Source organism: Zeus faber, assembly GCF_960531495.2.
Source record: "Zeus faber genome assembly, chromosome: 14".
NCBI classification, from domain to species: Eukaryota; Metazoa; Chordata; class Actinopteri; order Zeiformes; family Zeidae; genus Zeus; species Zeus faber.
In genome coordinates, this window is record NC_137200.1 from 23,049,479 (window position 1) to 23,073,763 (window position 24,285).

The 24,285-nt window shown below is 44.5% G+C and overlaps 2 protein-coding genes across 2 annotated transcripts in view; one reads left to right on the forward strand and one right to left on the reverse strand.

The window, feature by feature from the left end:
• Positions 1-3,586, reverse strand: part of sdf2 (stromal cell-derived factor 2) — a 4,655-nt gene extending 1,069 nt beyond the window's left edge. The window contains exons 1-3 of the mRNA XM_080013905.1: positions 3,363-3,586; positions 1,511-1,707; positions 1-348 (exon numbers count right to left, since the gene is read on the reverse strand). The exon at positions 1-348 is cut by the window's left edge and continues 1,069 nt beyond it. Of these exons, the coding sequence (XP_079870031.1) occupies positions 58-348; positions 1,511-1,707; positions 3,363-3,552 (678 nt within the window). The 5' untranslated portion in view covers positions 3,553-3,586 and the 3' untranslated portion in view covers positions 1-57. The remainder of the gene's footprint in view (positions 349-1,510; positions 1,708-3,362) is intronic.
• Positions 3,587-6,588: 3,002 nt separating this feature from the next.
• The window catches only part of supt6h (SPT6 homolog, histone chaperone and transcription elongation factor), a 29,376-nt gene continuing 11,679 nt past the window's right edge, over positions 6,589-24,285 (forward strand). Inside the window, exons 1-25 of the mRNA XM_080013259.1 lie at positions 6,589-6,719; positions 7,723-7,834; positions 8,039-8,200; positions 8,696-8,769; positions 8,883-9,066; positions 9,486-9,570; positions 10,177-10,432; positions 10,735-10,836; positions 11,056-11,169; positions 12,923-13,012; positions 13,790-13,932; positions 15,021-15,169; positions 16,366-16,482; positions 17,750-17,879; positions 18,128-18,278; positions 18,391-18,545; positions 19,289-19,484; positions 19,886-20,025; positions 20,770-20,887; positions 21,322-21,398; positions 22,056-22,191; positions 22,866-23,003; positions 23,236-23,403; positions 23,528-23,655; positions 23,989-24,196. Of these exons, the coding sequence (XP_079869385.1) occupies positions 7,735-7,834; positions 8,039-8,200; positions 8,696-8,769; positions 8,883-9,066; positions 9,486-9,570; positions 10,177-10,432; positions 10,735-10,836; positions 11,056-11,169; positions 12,923-13,012; positions 13,790-13,932; positions 15,021-15,169; positions 16,366-16,482; positions 17,750-17,879; positions 18,128-18,278; positions 18,391-18,545; positions 19,289-19,484; positions 19,886-20,025; positions 20,770-20,887; positions 21,322-21,398; positions 22,056-22,191; positions 22,866-23,003; positions 23,236-23,403; positions 23,528-23,655; positions 23,989-24,196 (3,321 nt within the window). The 5' untranslated portion in view covers positions 6,589-6,719; positions 7,723-7,734. The remainder of the gene's footprint in view (positions 6,720-7,722; positions 7,835-8,038; positions 8,201-8,695; positions 8,770-8,882; positions 9,067-9,485; positions 9,571-10,176; positions 10,433-10,734; positions 10,837-11,055; positions 11,170-12,922; positions 13,013-13,789; positions 13,933-15,020; positions 15,170-16,365; positions 16,483-17,749; positions 17,880-18,127; positions 18,279-18,390; positions 18,546-19,288; positions 19,485-19,885; positions 20,026-20,769; positions 20,888-21,321; positions 21,399-22,055; positions 22,192-22,865; positions 23,004-23,235; positions 23,404-23,527; positions 23,656-23,988; positions 24,197-24,285) is intronic.

Genomic DNA, 24,285 nt, shown 5'->3' on the forward strand with positions numbered 1-24,285 from the left:
GGAAGATGGACGTCGACATCAACATTAAGACGGAGAGAAGGAGCGGTCCGTGGGTTTTCAGAACTCGGTGTGGGCGTGGTAGGCGTGGTGGTCCCTCTCGCCGGGCTTCATGAACACCCCCTCCATGGCCCTCCAGAGGCTGTGGGCGCTGGGGTCCGCCATGGCGTGTACCTCCCTCTGGCCGTGGATGGGGCGGCCGTATTGCTCGCCCGTCACCGCCAACAGCGCCTCGGTGGCGCGGTGCCGGAAGCGCACGGCGTCGTCCCGCAGCCACACGGACCCCCCGCACTGCACTGTCCACTCGTCCAGGTGGTCCCCCTCGCCCTCCTCCCCGAAGGCACTCACCTCCTGCGGGCGGTTTTAGCGGGTTAGCACATTAGCATGATCGTGCATTAGCAGCGATGCCAACACTCACACTCTGCGAGTCCCGAACTCCCAAATATTTGCCAATAACCGAGTGACATCCATAACTTCTACTTGCACGACTCGTAGACCGGTTAAGATTATTTTCTTGACCTAACGCTAGTCGGCGGTGCAGACGGAGAGGGAGACAGCTGCGCAAAATGCCCTAGCCGGCCGCCCAGCTCGCCTATAGGAAGAGCCGCGCCGGTCTGCACCCTCTCCAATATTCACATGGAACAGCCGAATCCGATTAGACTGACAAAATTCTGTGTCGGGTACAGCCCGAGTCAAATGTCACATTAATGAGAGTAAACACTGCTGTTAGATTTTTTGGGGGGGAATGATTCGCTGCTTTGTCGCAGTGTTTGGACTATATTTCTTAGCGGAAGCTCTTAAACTACAGCGTTGGACTGCCACAGTATAATTTCTACCGCCACAGTCTCCTTACAATTTCACTATGTTACACAGTAATTAATCAATTATTTCAAGCATCATTCTTCGCCAACTCTGTTTTAGGATATTAATCATTTCTGAGCTAGCCAGCTAGTGCTACAATGTTAGCTTAGCTTTAGCTAAGACTGGCTAAATTGGCTATACTGAAATTTGATATGAATGGGTTTACATTTATTGATTTTTCCATTATAAACTACATGTGAATCTAGTCCTTAAATTTGCACGTCAAAGTGCACCATATTGATGCATTTAGCTGTAAAAATCATCAAAGCAATTCCAGGGGGGCATGCCCCCGGCACCCCCTAGGGGGTCAGGCGTCCTCCCACCACAGACTCTGAAAATCCTGTGGGAAACACTGAACAAGACACACTTGTTATAGGACTGTTGGATCACACGGTTTTCTGAGCGAGGCAGAAAAACAAAAAAAATAAAATAAAAAAAACTGACTAGGCCCATCAGAGACCCAAATGTATGCGCACAAGCACTGAAAAAGGGAGTTTTGCAAAATAGGTCCCCTTTAATAAGTAGCCGCGTAATAAGCGGGATCGTGCCCAGGCAGAGGGTCATTATCGCAAAATAACCCCCTTCAGAGTGATAAGGCCTGATCCCCCGGTCTGGCTGTACGTCGTCCCTTGCATTTCGGTAGGTACTCTACCTGGTTGGAGGACAGCGGGGAAGCAAAATAGTGGCTGTGCAGGTTGCGTCCGGTGTTGAGGTGCGTGAGGCGGATGGTCTGTCCGCAGTGGACGGGCGTCCCGCGCTGACACGCAGCCTCACCGGTCCCGCGCACACTCCAGTAGCTGTTACTGTCCTCCACCGTGGACACGCCCGTCACCGACTGCTGCCCGCTGCCTGCAGGGGAAGTAACAGCAGAGTCAACGGAAGTCAACTTTAGAGTCAACGGTAAACTCAACGGTAGAGTCAACGTTGGAGTCAATGGTAGAGTCAACTTTAGAGTCAACGGAAGAGTCAACGGTAGCGTCAACGGTAGCGTCAACGTTGAAGTCAACGTTGGAGTCAACGGTAAAGTCAACGGTGCAGTCAACATTATACCCCTTTCCCATTACGCCAAAAACCTGGTAACACCGGCTAGCACCTGGCATTTGTCATCGGTGGGAAAGGTAAAACCCGCGTTTCAGTTCCCGGTCAAATGAGCCTGCAATAGACACAGGTTTTAATCGGCTCCACCTCCGATCGGCTCTGACGTGAACACGACACCCGGGTCCACCCGCTCATTTTGGCCCCTTTACCTGCGCGATGCGAAGCACGTTAAGAGTTCCTGACGTTGGCGCCTTAGTGGACAGGAATATCTGCGTATCACTCCCATCATTTCATATCACATTCAGAATTCAAAAATCAAAATCAGAGGTCATGGGCTTTTTTCCCCGCACGGGGGACCATGAAATGCAGTGTGGTGAGTGCAGGGATCGCACCCTGCGGAGCAGCGCAGCAGGCACGCCAGCACCTCCCCAAGCCCGTCTCCGAAACCCGGAGGAGCGCTTCTGCTCCCAGCTGCTGAAGGACCGGTGCGCGCTGCTTACTCCCCTTTTCTGAGTGTTCGCGACGTGGAACGTGGCACACCAGTAAGGTGTCAATCGCCTAACCCTAACCCTAACCCTAACCCTAATTGTGGTGTAAAAACGGTATTAAGAGTCAATGGTCGAGTCAAATTTCGAGTCAACATTAGAGTCAAATCAAGAGTCAATGGTGACAGTGGCTCAGGAGTGAGAGCGGGTCGTCGAGTAATCGGAAGGTTGCCGGTTTGATCCCCAGCTCCTCCTGGAAGCGTGCGGATGGGTCCTTGAGCAAGACACACTTAACCCCTCAACCGCTCCCCCGGCGCCGCTACATTGCGGCCCACCGCTCGTAGATACGTCAGTTACAAGGATGGTGAAATGCAGAGAAATGCATTTTGTTGCCTCAGCACGTGTACTCTGCGCAATGACAATCAGTTGAATCTAATCTAATCTGGAGTCAACTTCAGTGTCAACGGTAGAGTCACAACATTAGAGTCAACATTAAACCGGGGTGAAGTGACACAGGTGGAGCCGACACGACTGGGACACGTTCTCTCTTTGAAAAACAGTGCATGTTATATTGTTGTGACCAGTTTGTTACAGATAAAACCACAAAATCAGGGACTGGATCTGTAAAAGTGCTTATTTAGATGTTTCTGGACGGACGATTCATTAGCTCCGTTTCCATGCCGACTGGCTCCACCCGGTACTATTTTATTGTACTACACTGCAATAATGTCAATAATTCATCAATATATTCGTGAATATTTCATAATAATACTAGTATCAGAGCACTGGATGTGACAAGTACTTTTCAGACAGACAGACAGACAGAGAGAGAGAGGGAGCGAGAGATAAGACAGGCAGACAGACAGACAGGCATATATATATATATATATATATATATATATATATATATATATATATATATATGTGAAACAGATAACAGAAGGTATATTATATAATAGATATGTAATAGATGGAACTCACCGGAGCCGTACCTCACATCGTGGGAGTGTAGCCTGACGTGGTGTTTGACGTTCTCCAGTTTGAGAACCGAGCCGCAGGTGACGGAGGGCAGCTCCGAGCCGCGGGAAAGATGGAGGACGGAGGAGGAATAGAGCACCGCCAGGAGACCCAGGACGCGGAGGGGGAGAGCCGGCGTCGGACTGCCCTCCATGCTTCTCCGCTGCCCACTGGAGTGACGACTGACGAATCAAAAACAGGACACGGAGGCTCAGTCCTTCCTACGTCATACGTAAGGTCCAGGATACCGGAAGTAGAAATGAGAGGGGAAAGACACACACACCCCCCCCCCTCTGGCTAGGAATGGTACTGCAGTGTTTGGTTGTTTTTTTTGGTTTTGTTTTTTTTTGACTGAAGCAACGTTCAAAACCCACTCGGCACTCGGGTTTAGAGGGAGGGATGGATGATAGATGGATGGAGGGATGGAGGGATGGATGGAGGGATGGATGGATGGAGGGATGGATGGATGGAGGGATGATAGATGGATGGAGGGATGGATGATAGATGGATGATAGATGGATGGAGGGATGGGTGGATGAATGATAAATGGGTGGATGGATGGATGGATGAATGGATGGGAGGTTGGGGGGATGGATGATAGATGGATGATAGATGGATGGAGGGATGATGGATGGAGGGATGGGTGGATGAATGATAAATGGGTGGATGGATGGCTGGATGAATGGATGGGAGGTTGGGGGGGATGGATGATAGATGGATGTGGGGTGGGTGGATGGATGGATGGATGAATGATAAATGGGTGGATGGATGAATGATAAATGGATGGGTGGATGGATGGATGATAGATGGATGTGGGGTGGATGGATGGATGGATGATAGATGGGTGGGTGGATGGACGAATGGATGGGAGGGTGGAGAGATGAATGGAGGGACGGAGTGATGGATGGATGGATGAAGGGAAGGAGGGAGGGATGGAGGGAGGGATGGATGGATCATTCATCCATCCATCCCTCTATTTATTATGTGTTTATTGTTTACCATTCGCGTGTTATATATTGACACACACACACACACACACATATACACAGTATATATATTTTGGATATAGATATTTTTCAGCAAATTCTTCGATTTTTTTGCATATTGACATTATCGTCTTCACTATTTTCTTGATTCTACTTGAGTCATGTGGCCAGTCTGGTGTGAGCTGCTGTGACACTGCACTTTCACCCCGGGGAGGAATACAGTATCCATCCATCCATCCACCCCTCCATCAATTCATCCCTCCACCCCTCCATCATCCCTCCATCAATTCATCCCTCCACCCCTCCATCCCCCATCATCCCTCCATCCCTCCATCCATCCATCCCTCCCTCCATCCCTCCCTCCTTCCCTTCATCCATCCATCCATCACTCCGTCCCTCCATTTATCTCTCCACCCTCCCATCCATTCGTCCATCCACCCACCCATCTATCATCCATCCATCCGTTCATCCCACCACCCTCCCATCCATCCACCCACCCATTTATTATTCATCCATCCACCCATCCCTCCATCCATCTATCAACCATCCATACATACATCCACCCACCCATTTATCATTCATCCATCCATCCATCCACCCCATAATAAATAGAAACCTAAAAATTGGACAAAAATAAATTGTTTTACTTACCGGTTATTTTAATTGTTATTACATGAAATATTAGTTGATGTTTGATTGGCATAAAAAAAATAACTATTATTGTACTTGTCAATGAAATAGGCCCCACGCGTCTACCCGCAGCAGTGGAAGAAGAAGAGCCACTTCTTGCCAGTGGGGATATAAACCTTTGGGGAAACGCGCGCTTCATTTCGTTGACGTAGCGACGCGGACGGACCGAGTCACCGCGGTGACGTCACAAGGGAGGCCCCGCCTCGACGGGTGCGGACTTGACAGGCCGCGTGTTGGGCGCGAGGAGCGCGGTGACGCGTGGGCGCGCGGACGCGTTCCGCTGGGGGGCGCTGTTTCTCTCGTTGCGCTGCAGGATCGTCCGCGGTGCGGCGGTGGAAGTCTTGAACGTCAGAGGCCGTTTTCGTTCTCAAATTGTTGGAAATTTGCAGTTTCGTTTTAAATTTAGACTCGGAGATTGCTTTTACAAATGTAAAGGGAGGTTAGATTGTTGGAATTTTAATTAACGTTTGAACATTGTCCACTGTACACCGGGGGAATTACATGTCAAACAGCTTTTCCATTTTCATTGTAGTATGGCCGTAGAACGCCCACACGAGAATGTGAAAATTAAAATGGGGTCCTTGCGTTTTCATTTGGTCTCTATTGTGGAATCACATTTTCATTTTCATTTAGTCCCCCATGGGTTTCCATAACAGTGTGCTCAATTTCTCTCCAGCTGCTAAGTAACTACTGTAATCTTAAAAAAAAACAACAACAACGTTCTAACACTTTCACACATCAGCCAAAAACCAAAACACTTTCAATTACTCGCGAATGCCCAGTGGGTTTTATTTGAATAATGCTGTTTGAGTGGCAGCAAACTTACCATCACAACTAGTAAGCGGAGTTAGCGTCTAGGCTGATAATGTATTATTAATATATCATGGATTAATTAACTGATGGATTAAAAAGTGAAATGTTTACAGAAATCTGACACGTTCAATTATTTCTGGCCATATTTAATGATTTCTTTCTATGTGTAATCATATATTTCTACATACAATTATTTATCGTCACGTTTAATTATGACTTACTGTATTTAATTATTTCAGGATTGTTGCTGTTCTGTATGGAGGAGGATTTGTGCCAATGGTAATTAATTACTCATTATTTAATTGATTAATCAATTATAAAAAAATATATATAAATTTAAAAAAAAAAAAGATTCAAGTGAAATGTTGACAAGAAACAATTCAAGGTAGCACGGCCCCGGTGCCGTTGTTATTATGGGCTGTTTGACGGACCAACGCGACACGATCCCGTTGTCATGGAAACGCACGTAGACCTAAACGAGCGGTACCGCCTCGCCAGGTGGGGGGGCGTTTGTGACGTCACACAGCCTGGTGCTGGACGTTTGGATGCGTATGATGCGAAATGTGTCCATAATGATAAAATAACAACGATAATAATAAGAACGGGATGAGGAGTAACAGTCAGTAGTGCGTCGTGACCCCCGGCGGGCGGTGCTAGGACCGGGCCTGGCCAACAGAGGGCACTAACTTCTTCTCGGTGCCCGGAATTGCCATCACGCCGCTCGCCCTCAGCCATTTCCTCCAGTAAAAAGCTGCCCGTTAATCCCGGTCACACGCAGCGACGCGTCGTGTTTCCCCGCAAGTATCCACGGAGTTCGCCGGCACGGAGAAGCGTAAGTCCCGTCCGCGCCGCCGCCGACGATCGGAGCTATACAGCGGCCAGGGCAGCGCCGGAGCTCGGTGTTGTTGTCTGGATGCTAAGCTAACGGGCTAACAGCCGTGGTCCGTTAGCATGGTTAGCTCGGAGGCCGCATGCTGCTGTTCATGTTGTTTTGTCACGAAATAGGCGATTTCGTGATGTGTTTCGCCTTTTGTATACATGAAAAGTCGCTTACTCTTATCTTTACCACCGAGGTCTTGTTGTTTTATTCACTTCACTTAACTTCCGCTGGCATGTTGTTAGGTAATAACGCTAGGCTACCCCACCAGGCTATAGCTAAGCTAAACACAGCAATGTGATGCTACTACTTCCACAACAAATAACTTGACAATTTGCCCGTGGAATGTGTGTGGAATGCTGCTAATTAATATTATATTGCACTGTCACACATGAACCTGTAAAATCAGCAGATAAAAAGATGAAATCAGTTGCATGTGCATTATCCTCCCCAACCTCAATGCAGGTGGACTGGTGAGGACAAGTGTGGCTATTCCACCAAGTACATCATCGTTTTCAATAAGCTAATTGGCAGTATGGTTGCTTGTATGGACTGTGGGTATACATATAGATATATATGGGATATTTATTTACAGGATAACGATGAATACAATAATACAGATATGGATAGTGTGATGCTATTTCGGTTGGACCAAAAGTTAAATAAAGAGATGGATAGATACTTTAGTCATCCCTTGAGATAAATTGCCCAAATGCTGCAGCAGCTCACAAAAAATATACAATTAATATTAATAATAAACAATAAACCTAGAAACAGCATTTGGCAGTATACACTAGAGCAACAAAATTAACTAGAAGTTATAGAAGAAATGGTCATCTGAAGGAATCAGTTAATTTCCCGTCCTATACAACTTTATTTATTACTTTTTACTGCTTTTATTATCGATCCGCCAGTCCTGAAAACGTGAACCGACGCTAAAGTGCGCTCTCCTCCTCAGTGCCGTTGAGTCATGTCGGACTTCATCGAAAGCGAGGCCGAGGAGTCCGAGGAGGAGTTTGAGGAGAAAGACCTGAAGCCTAAAAAGACCCAGAGGTTCATGGAAGATGACGGTGAGTTGCCCAGTTGCTGTGTTTTGGGTGAGGGGGCGGGATGTTTTTGTTTTTGTTGTTGTTTTTTTAACCAAGGCAAGTTTATTTGTACTGCAAATTTCAACAAGGCAACTCAAAGTGCTTGATATAAAACATCAAAAGCATTTCGACAAAGTGAAGAAGAATGAAGGTGTGAGAGTGCAATATGACTGCTTCCCGTTCCAGATGAAGAGGAAGAGGAGAACACAGAAGACCAGGACGAACAGGGCAACCTGAGGGGGCTGATCGACGATGGCGATGAGGAGGAGGAGGAGGAGGAGGCGGCGAGCAGGAGCGGAGGAGGGAGCGACTCTGAGGACGAAGTGCGACACCGACGCAAGAAGCGCAGTGAGTTGTGCAGTGGATCGTACCGGTTTTCCGAATTTGTTATCGCGGTGTGATATTTTCAGTTCTAGATAGTCCATTCATCCCAATTGCAGTGCAAATGCAAAAATAATAATAAAGTAATAAGAATAAAAGTAGAAAAAAATGGCAATATACAACCTAAAAATTAACTCGCAAATTTAGAAAATTGAACTTCATATTTCTAGTCTCTTATGTTAGCACGGATGTAGCCAAAATAAAAATAAAGCTTAACTCCCAAAAAATCCAAATAAACAAAGATATAAGTGTATAAATTGGAAAATGAAGTGTGCTAAGTAAAAAGTGGGTAACATCTGGGGCTAAGTGGCAGAATGAATGCTGGTGTGGCTGTGGGCATACGTATAAATCGATATACTGAACAGGGTGAATAAATATGTATACGATAATTTGGGGATGGCTAACAAAGGGTGAGTACGTATAAAAATAAATAAATGATAATAATTCTCTTTGTTCTTGCAGACTACGATGATTATCTGGATGATGATGACCTGGACCTCATCGAGGAGAATCTGGGAGTGAAAGTGAAAAGGAGGGTAAGATGGCATCCAAAAAAAAGCGCCGCCCGTGTCCACCAATACGGATTCAGAACCTATGATCTGTGTCTATTATCTGAAAAGAAACAACACTTCTCCTCATGCCCCCACAGAAGAAGAAATACGACCGCGTGAAGACGATGGACGACGACGAGGACGACGAGAAAGACTTGATCGCCGACGAGATCTTCACGGGCGACGGGGACGGAGACGGCGAGCTGGAGGAAGGAGAGACGCCCGACCGCACCTTCCAGCGGAGGGAGGGGGAGGAGGATGAGGGCGAGGACGACGAGTCAGGTGGAGACTGGGGCTTTCCATTGGGTTTCAAATTGGTTAGATTGGCGGTTTATAGAGTGTGTAGGTTAAACAATTCTTTTTGTGATTTTTAAATTATTTGTAATTTTATTTTTATTTTTTTATTGTATTACTGATTATTTTTCTTTAATGTTTTATTTTTTTAAATAGTGATGGGAAAACTAAAATGTTTTTTAAATGACAGATTTTTAAGAACTTCAATCTTTTCAAGTTTGTCATTTTGAATTCGATTTGGGTTTTGCATGAGTTAATTTTTAAATTGTTTGTGGCTTTCAAATGAATGCTTTTTGAATCTTTTGTGGGTTCAAAAAATGGTTTGTGGTTTAAAAATAAAAAAAAAACAAAAAAAAAACCTGTGGTTGACTGTTGAACATCCGTTCCTTGTTCTTTGTTCCGCTCAGACATCGATGACTTCATCGTGGACGACGATGGCCAACCCATCACCAGCAAGAGAGGAGGAAAGAAGTTCTCAGGATATACAGATGCGTGAGTACCTGATGAACCATGAAATGAACGGCTGAATGTGAGACTGGTCTAGAACCAGCGCCATATCGAACGCAGTCAGTCACCAAAGCCGGCTTTGCATTGAATTTGAAAACACGTCCGACTGTCGGAACCTCTCGCCCTAGTGGCCGTTGTCGTAGTGCACACTTCTGGATTTCGCAAAATCACAAAATATCTTACAAAATGGGGATTTCAGTCTTGCTCAGCTGGACATTTTCCTTTAATGGGTTTGTAAAAGGTCATTTTAAATGTTGTTTACAAAGTGCGAACAAAATAAAGTATACACACAGTTCATTGAAATAAGATGAGATTCCTTAATAGTGAATTTAGTGACACACAGCGTTAATGTTAATAATATTATTTCCTTAGTTTTCAGCCCAGTTAAAAGGGACTTGAGGTCATAGCGTTTGATCCAAAATTTGCATTGGGGAAAAACCTGAACGGAGTCCAGAGAAATCTTCACACCACAGAGCGGTGGAGTTTATGGGGGGTGTTGGGGTGGCTTATTGCCTGCAGAAATGAATGAGACCGCCGTTTGTCAGAGTCGGTGTAAAACTGTTCACGCCTTTTTTCCCCTGCTCCCTCCAGCGCTCTGCAGGAGGCGCAGGAGATTTTCGGCGGCGACTTTGACTTTGCCGACTTCGACGCGGACGCCTACGACCAGGGCGAGGAGGAGGAGGAGGACCAGGACGAGGAGGGCTGGGACCGGCCCAAGAAGCAGACCAAGCGGCGGCAGGGCAGGAAGAGCATCTTCGAGATTTACGAGCCCAGCGAGCTGGAGAGCAGCCACATGACTGACCAGGACAACGAGATCCGCTCCACAGACATGCCCGAGAGGTTCCAGGTGGGAGCCCAGTCCCATGTTCATTTTAAAATGTTGCGCTTTTAGTATGGATGCCGTATTTAATATCTGGGAGATGGTGCCGCTCGGGTCCCTTTACGCTTAAAATGTCTTTGTTTTCAAATAGAAAATACAACAACACAAGAAAATGTATTGGAGCAGCACAGAAACATTATGCATTAAAGTGGGAATCCATCAGATTCTCTCTGTCGGGTGGATTGTTGTCTCAGAATTCCATTTTTCTTTTTTGTGTGTTGTGATTGTGACGGTGTGTTGATCTGACATTTGAGCTCTCACCCTCTCAGTTACGCTCCATCCGGGTCAAGGCGGCCGAGGACGACGAGCTCGAGGTGGAAGCGGAGTGGATCTTCAGACACGGCTTCTCCACCCTCACCATCTCCATGCAGGTAGAGCTCATTGTGTTGCCTGGCATCACGGGCCTCTCCAATCCATACATCCACCCATCCTTCCTTCCTGTAACCCTGACATGGATGTCTTTGTTCTATCTCACAAAATATTTCCTAATGAGTGCACTTGAGGCCCAGTGTTTGAATCCACAGCGGACCTTCGGGTGTTTGTAGCAGCAAACGCCTGACCTCCTGCTTCCCATCTCTTTCTTCCACCAGGAGAGCACGGACTACCTGGACCGAGGGACCACCACCAACTTCAGCAGGAAAGGCCCCAGCACCATCGCCAAGATCAAGGAGGCCCTGAACTTCATGAGGAACCAGCACTTTGAGGTGAGGCTCCTCCTTGGTTTCCTTTGGTTCCTTCATTCCTTTCTTCCTTCCAAACAGGGATGGACGTTCTTTTGAATATACTCAATGTATTGCAGCTTGTTCTTTGTGGGATGTAGTAAATGACTGTCGCCAACATCCAGTACATATTGTCACGTAATATATATTTTTTGAGCCGCGGGCATGAGACTCGCTTTGACGTTTCGCTTTTCTTGCTCTACCGCTCGTCCAGACCACTCTCCTGGGCATTTGTGTGTGACATATACAGATGAGGATCGTGACATGAGCGCAAATGAGCAAACGTGAGGAATTGTGGGAATTTAGGACATGGAAGCCACAGTAGAGACAGAGTTGTTGTTGTAGTTGTAGTGGTGGTGGTGGTGGTGGTGGTAGTAGTAGTAGTGGTAGTAATAATTGTAGTGGTGGTGGTAGTTGTGGTGGTAGTGATGGAGGTAGACGTTGCAGTGGTGTTTCTATCTTATCCAACTTGAAAAGATGGTGGAATGGTAAACGCACGCTGTGTTATCAACTACCATAACCAGTCTCACCACCGCCGTGGGATGCGGATCGCTAAAGGAGTGAGATTTTTCAGCTTTTCAATACAATGGAACTCAGGTCGCTGAGTTAACAAAGAGGCTATTACAAACTATTTCCTAGAGACTCAGTGTCGGCAGATCGTGGATTTGACATCAGGGACGGTATCGGACTAATGTGTGCAGAAGTGAAACCTTGCAAGGACGCTGAACCTTGCAAGGACGCTGCACCTTGCAAGGACGCTGCCAGCTGGATGCAAAAGACGTGGAGGAGACACAACAGATAGCTCACCTCATGATCCCACACGCTCAGATTTTGGGAACTGTAGGGATGGGCATCGTGAACCGGTACTAAATTGGTACCGGTTCCCGACTGGTCAGTGCTGAAATATAGATAAGCTCCTGGACAAGCAGTGCTGCTATCAGTATGTAACGTTAATGCTAGGGCTGCTTCCTGAAAGTCCACGAATTTAAACATCAGTCAGAAAGCAGTCAGTCGACTGAGATGCTTTAAGTTGAGCAGTGTTTTTTGTTTCTTTTTTTTTTTTTCTCTTCTTCTTTTGTTTTTTGTCGGTCAGTGTGCATTGCAATAGCAGCATAAAACAGATAGAAGCTTACACAATGCACAGGGATAACATTTCCATGAGGAATTATAAATACATTTAATGCATGTGAATTGTCCGCGTCCGGACACGGATGCGAACACGGCTCTCCGTGCACCCCGATCTCCGTGCACCGTTCCTCCAAATAAAACGAGAAAAAAATCAGTGTTGGGACAGGCACAGAGGAATGGGGCCTGACAGTTTTCTAAGCGAAAAAAACATGAACAGAACTAACAGTGCTTTATAATTATGCATGCAGAGGGGGAGATTGGGGCGCTGTGCAGATTGCCCCCATTGCATGCAAGTTTAAAATTGTTCCAATAGAAACCACTAATGAATATAAACAAGAATTTTATAATGCAGACATACAGTATGTTGCAGGGACTACTAGAATCATCATACTGGTGTGATTGTATGCATCAAAGGGCTAAATCGAGCATTTATGGAGCGCTTTAGAGGTGATTTCAATATGTCAAGATATGTATTGTGTATCACGATATTGCCTAAAAGATATTACAAAATTATTTATAGGCCACCTCGCCCAGCCCTACTTCCAAAGTGTCCTCCCAGATAGATCTGCGTCCGTCAAGACTGTCTCTGTCTGTTTTTTTTCTTTCTCAGGTTCCCTTCATCGCCTTCTACAGGAAGGAGTACGTGGAGCCGGAGCTCAACATCAACGACCTGTGGAAGGTCTGGCAGTGGGACGAGAAGGTAACGGCGGGGCCCTTTTGGTTTTAAGAGAACAAACTGACACGAAGCTTCTTAAAAAAATCGAAACCATCTTATTTCAGTCGATTAAAGCAAACCCTTTTCCCATCTCAAAGACCGTCAATTTGATCCTCATTAGAACCATTTTGATCAGATTTAGTCTTTGGGATCCCAATCTGATCAGATCTTTATTGTTAAAGTCGCCATGATTTAGTGTCTATACTCTTTTTAGGGAGATAACCGTGAAACTAGGATCCAAACAGTCATTATTGTACATACTCTAACGGTGCTAACCCATGTTGGGAACCGTTGCATTAAAGTCAAGTCACACTTTATTTAAGGACCATAAAGGTGTCAAATTGAGTTTTAGCCCGTTCACTGGTTAGCAAACTCAGTTGACATTTCTGACATTTTCTGGAAAATTACTCACATTCATATTGTTTTCAATATTTTTGGACTTTGGAAAGTTTGAGCGACATTGTGGGAAGCCTACCTTAAAATGATCTCCAACTACGATCCACTACAAACTGTGTTTGTCAATTCCATTTAAATTGTAACATAACATTAGGGATGCACCGATTGTGAAATCCTGGGCCGATGTTTACCGAGTTCTCCTGAATGCAGCATAACACATATGTTCCAAATCTAGAAAGCGCGCTGCATGGTGGTCAAACACTGCTTCTGTAGTTGAAATCTGGAGCTGGCCGATTCACAGAGGCAGTAACATCATTTTTTGCTTCTTATTCTCGTCTTATTTCCTGACCACTCGGGCGCCCCTAGTGGACGCAGCTGAAGAACCGCAAGCAGAACCTGACACGGCTGTTCCGGCGGATGCAGTCCTACCAGTTTGAGCAGATCTCGGCCGATCCCGACAAACCTCTGGCCGACGGCATCCGTGCCCTGGACACCGGCGACATGGAGCGGTACGCCCCCGCTCTGAAGTTCAATAACCATTTTGATATTTATATAAAACATTTATTTATCACAAAATGGTCAAAGTTTGGGCTAACTCCGCTTTTCTCCAGCCTTTTTAATGGCAGTATAACTTAATTTATATTGATGTTGTGATAAGAGGCGAGATATCTTCTGGGATTTTGTTTCGTAATATTAACCATCTCGTGATAGTTGTTTTCATGGTCATTAGTGCATGCCCGTTCAGAAGACTTTTTAAGACATTTCAATGACACAGTTTAACAGAATGTCAAGGATTCAGTCCTGTGTTCCACCATGAAAGATAAAACTGCCAGTTAAAGTTAAACACCCGGGAAAGACTCTTTGTGACTCAGTCGCAGAGCCCTTGAAGCTCCTGCACCCGCTGGCTCGCTGTTCGCTGTTTATTGAAAGTTTATTATTATTACACGTGTCGCGTGTCCAAGCTGCACCAAATTGGACACTACACGTCCTTGGGTTCCCAGCGATACACCCACCAAGTGTGAAGTAGATTGGATGAACGGTTGTCGAGATAATCAAAGAACACACACACACATACACACACACACACACACACACACACAGACAGACGTATACAACATACTGAACAGACAGGTTTCTTCCTTTATGGTTAGATTACATAATATCCACATTACTAATGATCGTTTGTGTGTAAATATCTTTAGATCCTAAGAATCCTGAAAAAATGGACATATACAATAAATCCAATTGATGCTAGATGATAGAAACTAGATGACGGAAAATCTGGAAATATACATAATGTACCCAAACAATAAAATAAACAAGGACATTTGGCAATAAACAATCAACCTAAAAAATATACAATAAATAAGAAAAAATAAACAAACAATAAAAATGTGGCAAATCTACAATAAACTTAATGATAAACCATTTATCAATATCAAGGTATGTCCAAAATATTGCAGTTTTCCTTTTTCTCTCTCTCACTTTCACTTTTTTCATTTTCTCTCTTCTATATTTTTCATTCTTTCTTTCCTTTATGTCTTTATTCCTTTCTCTCTCTCTCTTTGCTTTCTTAATTTTTTCTCCTCTCCTCCAGGCTGAAGGACGTGCAGACGCTGGACGAGCTGAGCGACGTGTACAAGCACTTCCTGTTGTACTACGGCCGAGACGTCCCCAAGATGCAGAACGCCTCCAAGGTGAAGAAGAGGAAGAAGCTGAGGAAGGTCAAGGAGGTGACGGAGGACGGTGAGGAACACACTGCGATAATGTAGGAACAACTTGGTCATAACGTAGTTGTAACAGAAGTTAGACTTAGTCTTGGTAATCATATTTATTCATCCTGTACAGTATATTCACCCGTATTGATATTTATACCCACAGCTAAACCTTTTTTTTTTTTTTTTTTTTTGGTATATTTGGCAATTTTTTTGATTTTATTTATTTATGTATTTATCTGTTTATTTTATATCTGGCTATTTTGTATGTATGGCCATTTCTATTTGGCTATTTTTGTTTGTTGAGCAATTTTCTTTCTCTCTTTTTATTGTTATTATTTTTTTTTTTTTAAAGGGTTTGGCCTTTTTCGACAAGTTAATATATGGTCTCTGAGGTCTCCAAAACATGTTTTGATGTTTTTTTGCTGAAAATACCGCTCAGATTATTCAATCAAGGCATTCTAATATGTCTCAAAACCAGAGTGTTCCAAAACGAGCTGTTTCTGTGTGTGTCGCTTTAAAGGCAAATGAGAAGCCAGGCCCCTAGTTCTGTGATGTGAGGGGGGTTGAAACCCTTCTCCGGATTGCCATGTATTTCCCTGTAAACGTTCACCTATTTCACCTTATCAGTATCGCGGGATACGGCGGGGCTTGGGGCTTTTCGCCGCAGCCTACCATACAGTCAACCTAACGTGGACACACACAAAGAATCACACAGCAAATTCTTACGGTTCTATCGTCTGTATTTTTTTCACAGACAGTTTGTATTAATTCCTCTTTCTTTTTAAAGATTTGTGCTGGTCTGTAAGCCATCAGCAGAGCACTTCACATGCTTAGCCCTTAGCTTCAATGCTAGCGGGTCCGGTCGCGCTCCAGCCGTGGGTGGAGTTCACTCAGATTGAAGGCGGTTCTAATTCTACCGAAGCCCCACTTGACGTAGGAAGGGGCTTGCAATCTGAACGGCTCATTTCACCACATGTTTTCTGAAATAGACGTCTCACAAAAAAGACTGGGTTGTCTTATTTCACAGTTTGTGTGTTAGTAGGCCCATCAGAGACCAAAATGTATGTGCTCAAGCGCTGGAAAAAGGATGTTTCCCTTAATAGTTCCCTCTTTTTTGAGGCTCTTTGTCTGTACAGAAATGCACCAATCCTCACCATGACAAATTCATCATAAATCACAATTGCCAAATAAACAGATTCTGGTGTTGTTTCGGTTTCCCTGCAGGTGAGGAGGAGGAAGTGGAGGTGGAGGTGGAGGAAGACGAGGAGCCTCACAAAGGCCCAGACCTGAAGCTGGCATCTCGCAGGGACATGTACAGCATCTGCCAGAGCGCCGGCCTCGGTCAGTCCCCGCACATCTGGAACACACTGCAATTTAATTTAATCTGGATGAGGGGGAAAAAATCCAATCATTGGCGAAAAAGGAAAGAATAAATAAACTGAATCGCTCTTGGACAAGACAGGATGAAAGTTTCTAAAAATAACTGTGTAAACAGACACAAGTTTTATTTTAAATATAATGTAAAAAAAAAAAAAAAAGGAATATAAAAGCTATGGTCAGCTCTTATTTATACTGTTTCTGCACCAAAAATTAGTGGGTGTACCCGGGTTTTTTCTGTTTTTTGTTTTTTTAACGCTGGTAAATCGGCTAAAAATAGGCAATTGATGCTTTTCCCATTTCCAGGAGAAATGTCGTTCTTTTTTTTCCTGGTGTGTCCCGTTCGATGTCGCAAACGCATCGGGAAAGGGGCGTGTCGTGGTTCCAGTGCTACTTAAACGATGACATAAAACTGTAAACCTTGGCAAAAAAACACTTATCACCCAGCGAGACTCTGTTTCCCCTCCTTCCTACAAAAGAGCCGTTTAAAAGAATCGGATCGTTTTCGAACGACCCAACACTACAACAGAAGCCGCATGGAGTATCCATTCCCACAACCCACACATCGGGCACTGCCCGCGCACCGGTCCTTCAGCAGTGGGGAGCAGAGATGCTCCTCCGGTTCGGAAACCGGCTTGGGGCGGTGCTGGAGTGCCTCGGAGTCCGGCCGAGAGCGTGGGGGCTCTGTTGTGCCTCCCCTCCGAGCGTTCCCCACACTCAAGACATTTCATGGTCTGACAATGCGGGGGGGAAAAGTAAATAACTTCTGGTTCAGTTTTTTTTTTAATTTATTATAAATCTGATTTGAAATGTTCAAATTATACAAGGTGACAGTGATATCACTGTCTATTTATTTGCCAATGTCTAGAACTTCAACGCACGTCGCATTGCGCAGCTAAAAGGGCGAAAAATTAGCCGGTTGACCATGGTGTCGTGTTTACATCAGAGCCTCTCTCATGATTGTAGCTGGAGCTGATAAAATGTGTCTATTGCAGGGTCATTTGGCCAGGGACTGAAACCGGATATGACCTTTCCCACTAATGACAAATGCAAGATGTTACCGGGTTTTTGGCGCAGTGGGAAAGGGGTATATGTTTTCTGTTGTTGCTGGCCGCACTTGGTACTGCAACAAACATTTACATTGTGTTAAGAATTTCCAGGTGATATACTCATGTAGGGTTTTTCCAGCCCTTGAGGTAACACTTTCTTTCTTCACTTCCTGTCCCTATAGACGGTTTGGCCAAAAAGTTCGGTTTGACGCCGGAGCAGTTTGGCGAGAATCTCCGGGACAGCTACCAGCGCCACGAGACTGAACAGTTCCCCGCTGAGCCCCTGGAGCTGGCCAAGGACTACCTCTGCAGGTGCTTAAAAAAAGCCTTGAAATGTCTTCAATCCACTTTTCAATTAAACTGGTGAACCCTGCTGTTAACACTGTAAACAACATTTAGAGGCGCACATGCGTAACGCAAATAACATTGAATCGTTCTTCCTTCCTGCCAGGTAAATAAATATGGGATAAGTAAGAAATATGGGATGTTTTAAACAAAATAATCTCACAGATTGCCACTTAACCATCCCCACCCGCTCACACACACACACACACACACAGTCAGTTCAGCACTGAAGAGGCTGTCCTGGAGGGGACCAGGTACATGGTGGCTCTGCAGATCGCCCGAGAGCCCCTGGTCAGGCACGTGCTCAGACAGACCTTCCAGGAGAGGGCAAAGGTCAACATCAAGCCCACCAAGAAGGGCAAGAAGGTACGGGGGATAACAGAGACCGGAGAACGATGACTTTTTGGCCAATCCATTAATACGATCGATATTCGTTCATATCTGTTATTTTTCTCTCTCCCTCCTTTCCCCGCTGCAGGAGATCGACGAGGCGCACTTCGCCTACTCTTTCAAGTACCTCAAGAACAAGCCGGTGAAGGAGCTGAACGGCGAACAGTTCCTCAAGATGGTGATGGCCGAGGAGGAAGGGCTGCTCACCATCGACATCTGCATCGATCTGGTCGGGGTCAAAGGGTGAGGCTCTAAAGCTTCGTCGATGTTTTATGAAGCTTCGTCTAAAGGTGGAGATGCGTTTAAAACGACGCGAAAACAAAAGACGTTGGAAGCATGAACATGAACACCGTCAGCGGAACACTCCATGAGAACTCTGCAGTGAAAGAAGCACAAACTCGACAGTGAGAGGAAGTGGGAGTGGTTCTGCTTCCCATAGAAATGGAAAAAAAGTGCCCATATTTCCTCAAATTGTGACCGGGCTTTTGTTTACTTTTTTTTTTTATTTACTACTACTACTTGTTTATTTTTTTTATCCGGAGCCACGGGAACAGCCAGGCGTAGAGCGGACCAGAAATCACTCTGTCTCCATGAAGTAACCCACTGTCCCTCGGTTTAAAATGTTGGTATCATACAAGTAGAGAGGAACCAAATCAATAGATCTAAAATAAAAACACAGTAAAACCAGCACAGGAACCGCACGGGAGGCACGGAGGAGAAAAAACACACACACACAGACTCAGATTCAGCCTTGTTTACCGGTTTTTATTTGGTACCCAGATCACCGCATCCATTTGTTCCGATCGTGTTCCGATCGTGTTCCGAACGCGTCTGTTTGGTCAAAAAACCTTTTACTTCTTTTTAAGTCTACCTCCACCTTAACCCTCATCTGGTCTTTGTCAAAGCTTCATCCAGGTTTCACCCAAGCCTCGTCTAGGCTTCGCCCAGATTTCATCTTGAGTTTCTGCGGCTGCGCCCTCTTCCAGGTACGCCGGCGACCAGACGTATTTTGACGAGATCAAGCAGTTCTACTACAGGGACGAGTTCAGCCACCAGGTCCAGGAGTGGAACCGGCAGCGGACCCTGGCCATCGAGCGAGCCCTGGGCCAGTTCCTCTACCCCCAGATGGCCAAGGAGCTGAGGACCAAGCTGGTCACCGAGGCCAAGGAGAATATCGTCAGGGTAACCAATTATTATGGTCTGCTAACAATGATGCGACAAACAAATCATGTGACCCAATTGTGTTGGCATTCTAAACTAAAGAGAGTCAGACGAGTTGGGTGAGTCTTCTACTCCGTGAAGTGAAAATGAAAGAAAAAAATATATAAAAATTGCAACATACAATAATCCTAAAAATGTACATAAAACAATCAAAGTAAATCAAAAAATGAATCATAAACAAGAAAAAAAAAAAGTACAATAAACATCAAATTTCACCAGAAGATAGAACATTTTAAATAACAATAAACCAATAAGAAAAATGTGGTAATAGACAACAAACCTTAAAATTCACGAGGAGTTAGAAAAATGTGAATTAAATACTCTAATACGAGCTCTGATCTTCTGTTGTGTTTTATTTCCAGTCCTGCTGCAGGCGCCTGTACAACTGGCTCAAGGTCTCCCCGTACCGTCCAGACCAGCAGGTGGAGGAGGATGAAGACCTGATGGATGACACCCCGGGCAAGGGCATCCGGGTGCTGGGCGTGGCCTACGCCCCCAGCAGGTCCAGACTTTTGAAATATATATATTTTTTTTTATTTTATACTCTATAAAAGGATGAGTTGGCTGTTTTTCCAACTTATTTATAATCATAACCAACCTTTTATCTCACCTCTGTAAAACCATTGAGGAAAGAAATGGAGTTACAACTGAAATAAGAAATACAATTAAATGTAAATTGACAGGTTTAAAAGAACAGAATGAATGAAATATGAGAAATTAGCACTATTATAATTAAATTTGATTATGCTGAACAAATATATATATATATATATATATATATATATATATATATATATATATATATATATATATATACACGTCTTTTGTCTTATTTCTTATCTTATTATTTTATGTAGTCTTATTTTATGTATATTATTCTATTCACTAACTGCATTACGTTTTAGAAATCAATTGGTTTTAGTTAGTTAGCTCGGTAGGAATTAGTTTAGCTATCATGTTCGGTTTAGTACATTGTGCATGAATGAACATATGCATGTGACAAATAAACCTCTTGAATCTTGAAATAAACTCGCAAGAGCAAGCATTTTGAAATGGCTGAGTGGCGATCAATGTAAAGAAGCACAGTGGGAAGCCGCAGCAGTCTCCGTTCTCCGTTCACTCATTATTTATTTTGCAGCCATCCAAAAACAAAAATATTTCTATGGCTTTAATAGAGGAAATACTATTTTTATTGACTCATCGATGTTTTGAGATATTGAGCTAACTTTTGTACGTCTGGATGCAGGGACACTCCAGTGTTCTGCGCTCTGATCAACGGCGAGGGCGAGGTGGTGGACTTCCTGCGGCTGCCGTACTTCACAAAGAGAAGAAACGCTTTCAGGGAGGACGAGCGAGAGAAGAAGGTAGGAACGGAGCTCTTCATCACTCATCAGCTCTATTTCCCCGACCCCACATGCATCCCAGCTACATGCCAATGTATGCACTACGCTGCTTAGTAGTGCCATCTGGTGACGCTGCGAAGAAAATACAACGGAAGACTGCGAAGGATGAACAATTACACACACATGCTTTAATAATAAAACAATAATTATATAAAATAAAAACGATAACATACAATAAACCTGTGAATTCACTAGATGGTTTGAAAATTAAACTATACAATGAAGAAAAAAAATGAATAATTAACAACTAGAAGTAAATAAAATGCAGACGTGTGTGTGTGTGTGTGTGTGTGTGTGTGTGTGTGTGTGTGTGTGTGTGTGTGTGTGTGTGTGTGTGTGTGTGTGTGTGTGTGTGTGTGTGTGTGTGTGTGTGTGTGTGTGTGTTCCATCGTCAGGCCGACGACATCGAGAGCCTGAAGAAGTTCCTGACCAGCAAGAAGCCTCATGTAGTGGCCGTGGGCGGAGAAAACAGGTGAGGAAAAAATTCCTCCTTGTTATTCTCCTGACTTCATTCCACTGAGCAGTGCATCCAGGATTTCAGTTTTTGGTGTTTTTTTTTTTTTTTTTTACCAGAAAGGATTCATTTAGTTAGAAAAAAAAACACAAAAGTTCACAAATATTTTTGTGCTTTGTGGGGAAATATTATATGTTTTTGTTTTGCTTTGCGTTTTTTTTTTGTTTTTTTTTTACAGTAAAATTGTAGGAATTTACAAAAAAGGGGGGGGGGACCTACTAATGAATGGAATGAGTAATATTGTCCTATGATAATATTCGTTCTGGGTATCACTTCTGAAACAACTGGGTATATTTCATTTTTTTTTTTTTTATTCCTTTTTATTCTCTGGAAATGTGTCATTTGAGATAATGAGCTCATAACTGTAATCAACCCCTTAATGCATCAATGAAGCTCAACACTTCCTCTGAGATGTTGTGATTGTTGTGACTGCTTTGTTGTGATTGCTTGATTTATTAAAAAACATATATTTCTGTTTTTCTCAAAATTTCTAAATCGTTTATTTTTTTGCAGTAAAATTTCTCTTTGTGAAGCTTTTCCCGAAACGTTGAAATCCATTTTTGTGACCTGCAGGGTTAGTTTTTATTTTTAGGTTTAATATAATTTTTTTTGCAGGGATGCCCACATGATTATGGAGGACATCAAGCGGGCGGTCAGCGAGCTGGAGCAGGAGTCGTCGCTGCCCGCCATCGCCGTGGAGCTGGTGGACAACGAGCTGGCCACGCTCTACATGAACAGCAAGAAGTCCGAGGTGAAGGACCCCAAAATATATGTAACTAAAACTATTCTGAGGTGAAGCTCCGGAACTCAAAATTGTGCCTGAGGTGAAAATCACACTTCACATACATCCGCGTCGAACACTGATGCTGTCGGCTAATGCTGTAAAAGTAATGAATCTGTTTCATCAATAAACTACAATTATGGTGAAATGAGCACAAATTAAATATACAAAACGAACGAGTCCTGAATTGTATCTATTCATTTGTGTTTAAACGGTACAAAAATTGTAATTTGGAAACATGTTTTAAATGAGAAAAGGTACGTTGAGGAAAGAAGACAACAAAGACAAACCTTTGGACAAACATTTCAGAATTGAGTTAACTTTCCAAGTACCACAATGAACAATAGCCATCATTTTTCACCCAAAAAAACAATATATGAATTAAGTTTAATACAGTTGACATTCAGAGAGTGGAGCGTTCATTATAAATATTTTCTCATTGGAAACTGGTCTAATACAAGGGCCAGATGTAATTTGCAGAAGCCCTGAAAATGCCATGTGCACGTGCATTTTCAAACCCAAATTTCCATTACTACTCTCAAAGAACAATCTTTGCAAAATGTAATAACTCCAAAAAGGGTGTAGAAATGAACAAGGTTTGAATTGGGCATGAATTCACAACCCCCTCCGCCCCATCTGTTCAGGCGGATTTCCGGGACTACCCCCCCCTGCTGCGCCAGGCCGTGTCCATCGCCCGGAAGATCCAGGACCCCCTGGTGGAGTACGCCCAGGTCTGCAGCAGCGATGAGGACATCCTGTGCCTCAAGCTGCACCCCCTGCAGGTGAATTATCCTGCTTATTACACAAGAGCATGTAGTTGGAATGATTTGAGGGAAGTGAATCCATGCTTTATTAACAGAACAGCAGATGTTTTCCAGAAATAGCCGGCTGCCGATCACCACTATCGAGCGATCGGAATCTAGCGTTCCGTCCGCGGAGCTGTGTAATACGATGTGTTGATGTGCAGTACCTGCGGCAACCAGCAGTTGACGCTCATATTGACCCTCCTTCCAGGAGAACGTGGTGAAGGAGGACCTGCTCAACTCCCTTTACTGCGAGTTCATCAACCGGGTGAACGAGGTGGGAGTGGACGTGAACCGGGCCATCGCACACCCCTACACCCAGAGCCTGGTGCAGTTCGTCTGCGGCCTGGGGCTCAGGAAGGGCTCCCACCTGCTCAAGGTACGAGCCCCTGGAGTCGCAGACCACAGCAACCCAGCCCTAGCCCTTTATATAGAGATGGTTCAAAATTTCCGCTTTGTAAGTGTTTCGGAATCCATTTTGTTCCTGGTCTTGGTGCCTCCAGATCCTGAAGCAGAACAACACTCGTCTGGAGAACCGAACCCAGCTGGTCACCATGTGCCACATGGGCCCCAAGGTCTTCATCAACTGTGCCGGGTTCATCAAGATCGACACGGCCTCACTGGGAGACAGGTGGGTGTCCAACCATGCCACATGAGGTGGCCATGCTAAAGGCGCTAAAGTTGCGAGCACATTCTTCATGTTTGTCGTCAGCGCAATGTGTGTTGGGAATTTGTAGGCGTTACAGTTGCTATGAAGTAGTTTAGTACTTTCGTAGTTAAGTTTGGTACTTTGGGGTAGTTTACTTAAGTAGTTTTGTACTTTGGGTAATTTACTTAAGTAGTTTGGTAATTTGGGTAGTTTGGTACTTTGGGTAGTTTACTTAAGTAGTTTGGTAGTTTGCTTCCGTACATAGGCTAATTTAGTACTTAGTCATTGTGTATTAATCCTCCTTACTCCTCACAGCACGGACTCATACATAGAAGTTCTGGACGGCTCTCGTGTCCACCCGGAGACGTATGAATGGGCTCGCAAGATGGCGGTGGATGCTCTGGAGTACGACGAGTCGGCTGAGGACGCCAACCCTGCCGGAGCCCTGGAGGAGATCCTGGAAAACCCTGAACGCCTCAAGGACCTGGACCTAGACGCCTTCGCTGAGGAGCTTGAGAGACAGGTACCACACACACCTTTACTTCCATACAGCATTTAATTTAAAACAGTATGTGATTAAGAACTGTGTGTGTGTGTGTGTGTGTGTGTGTG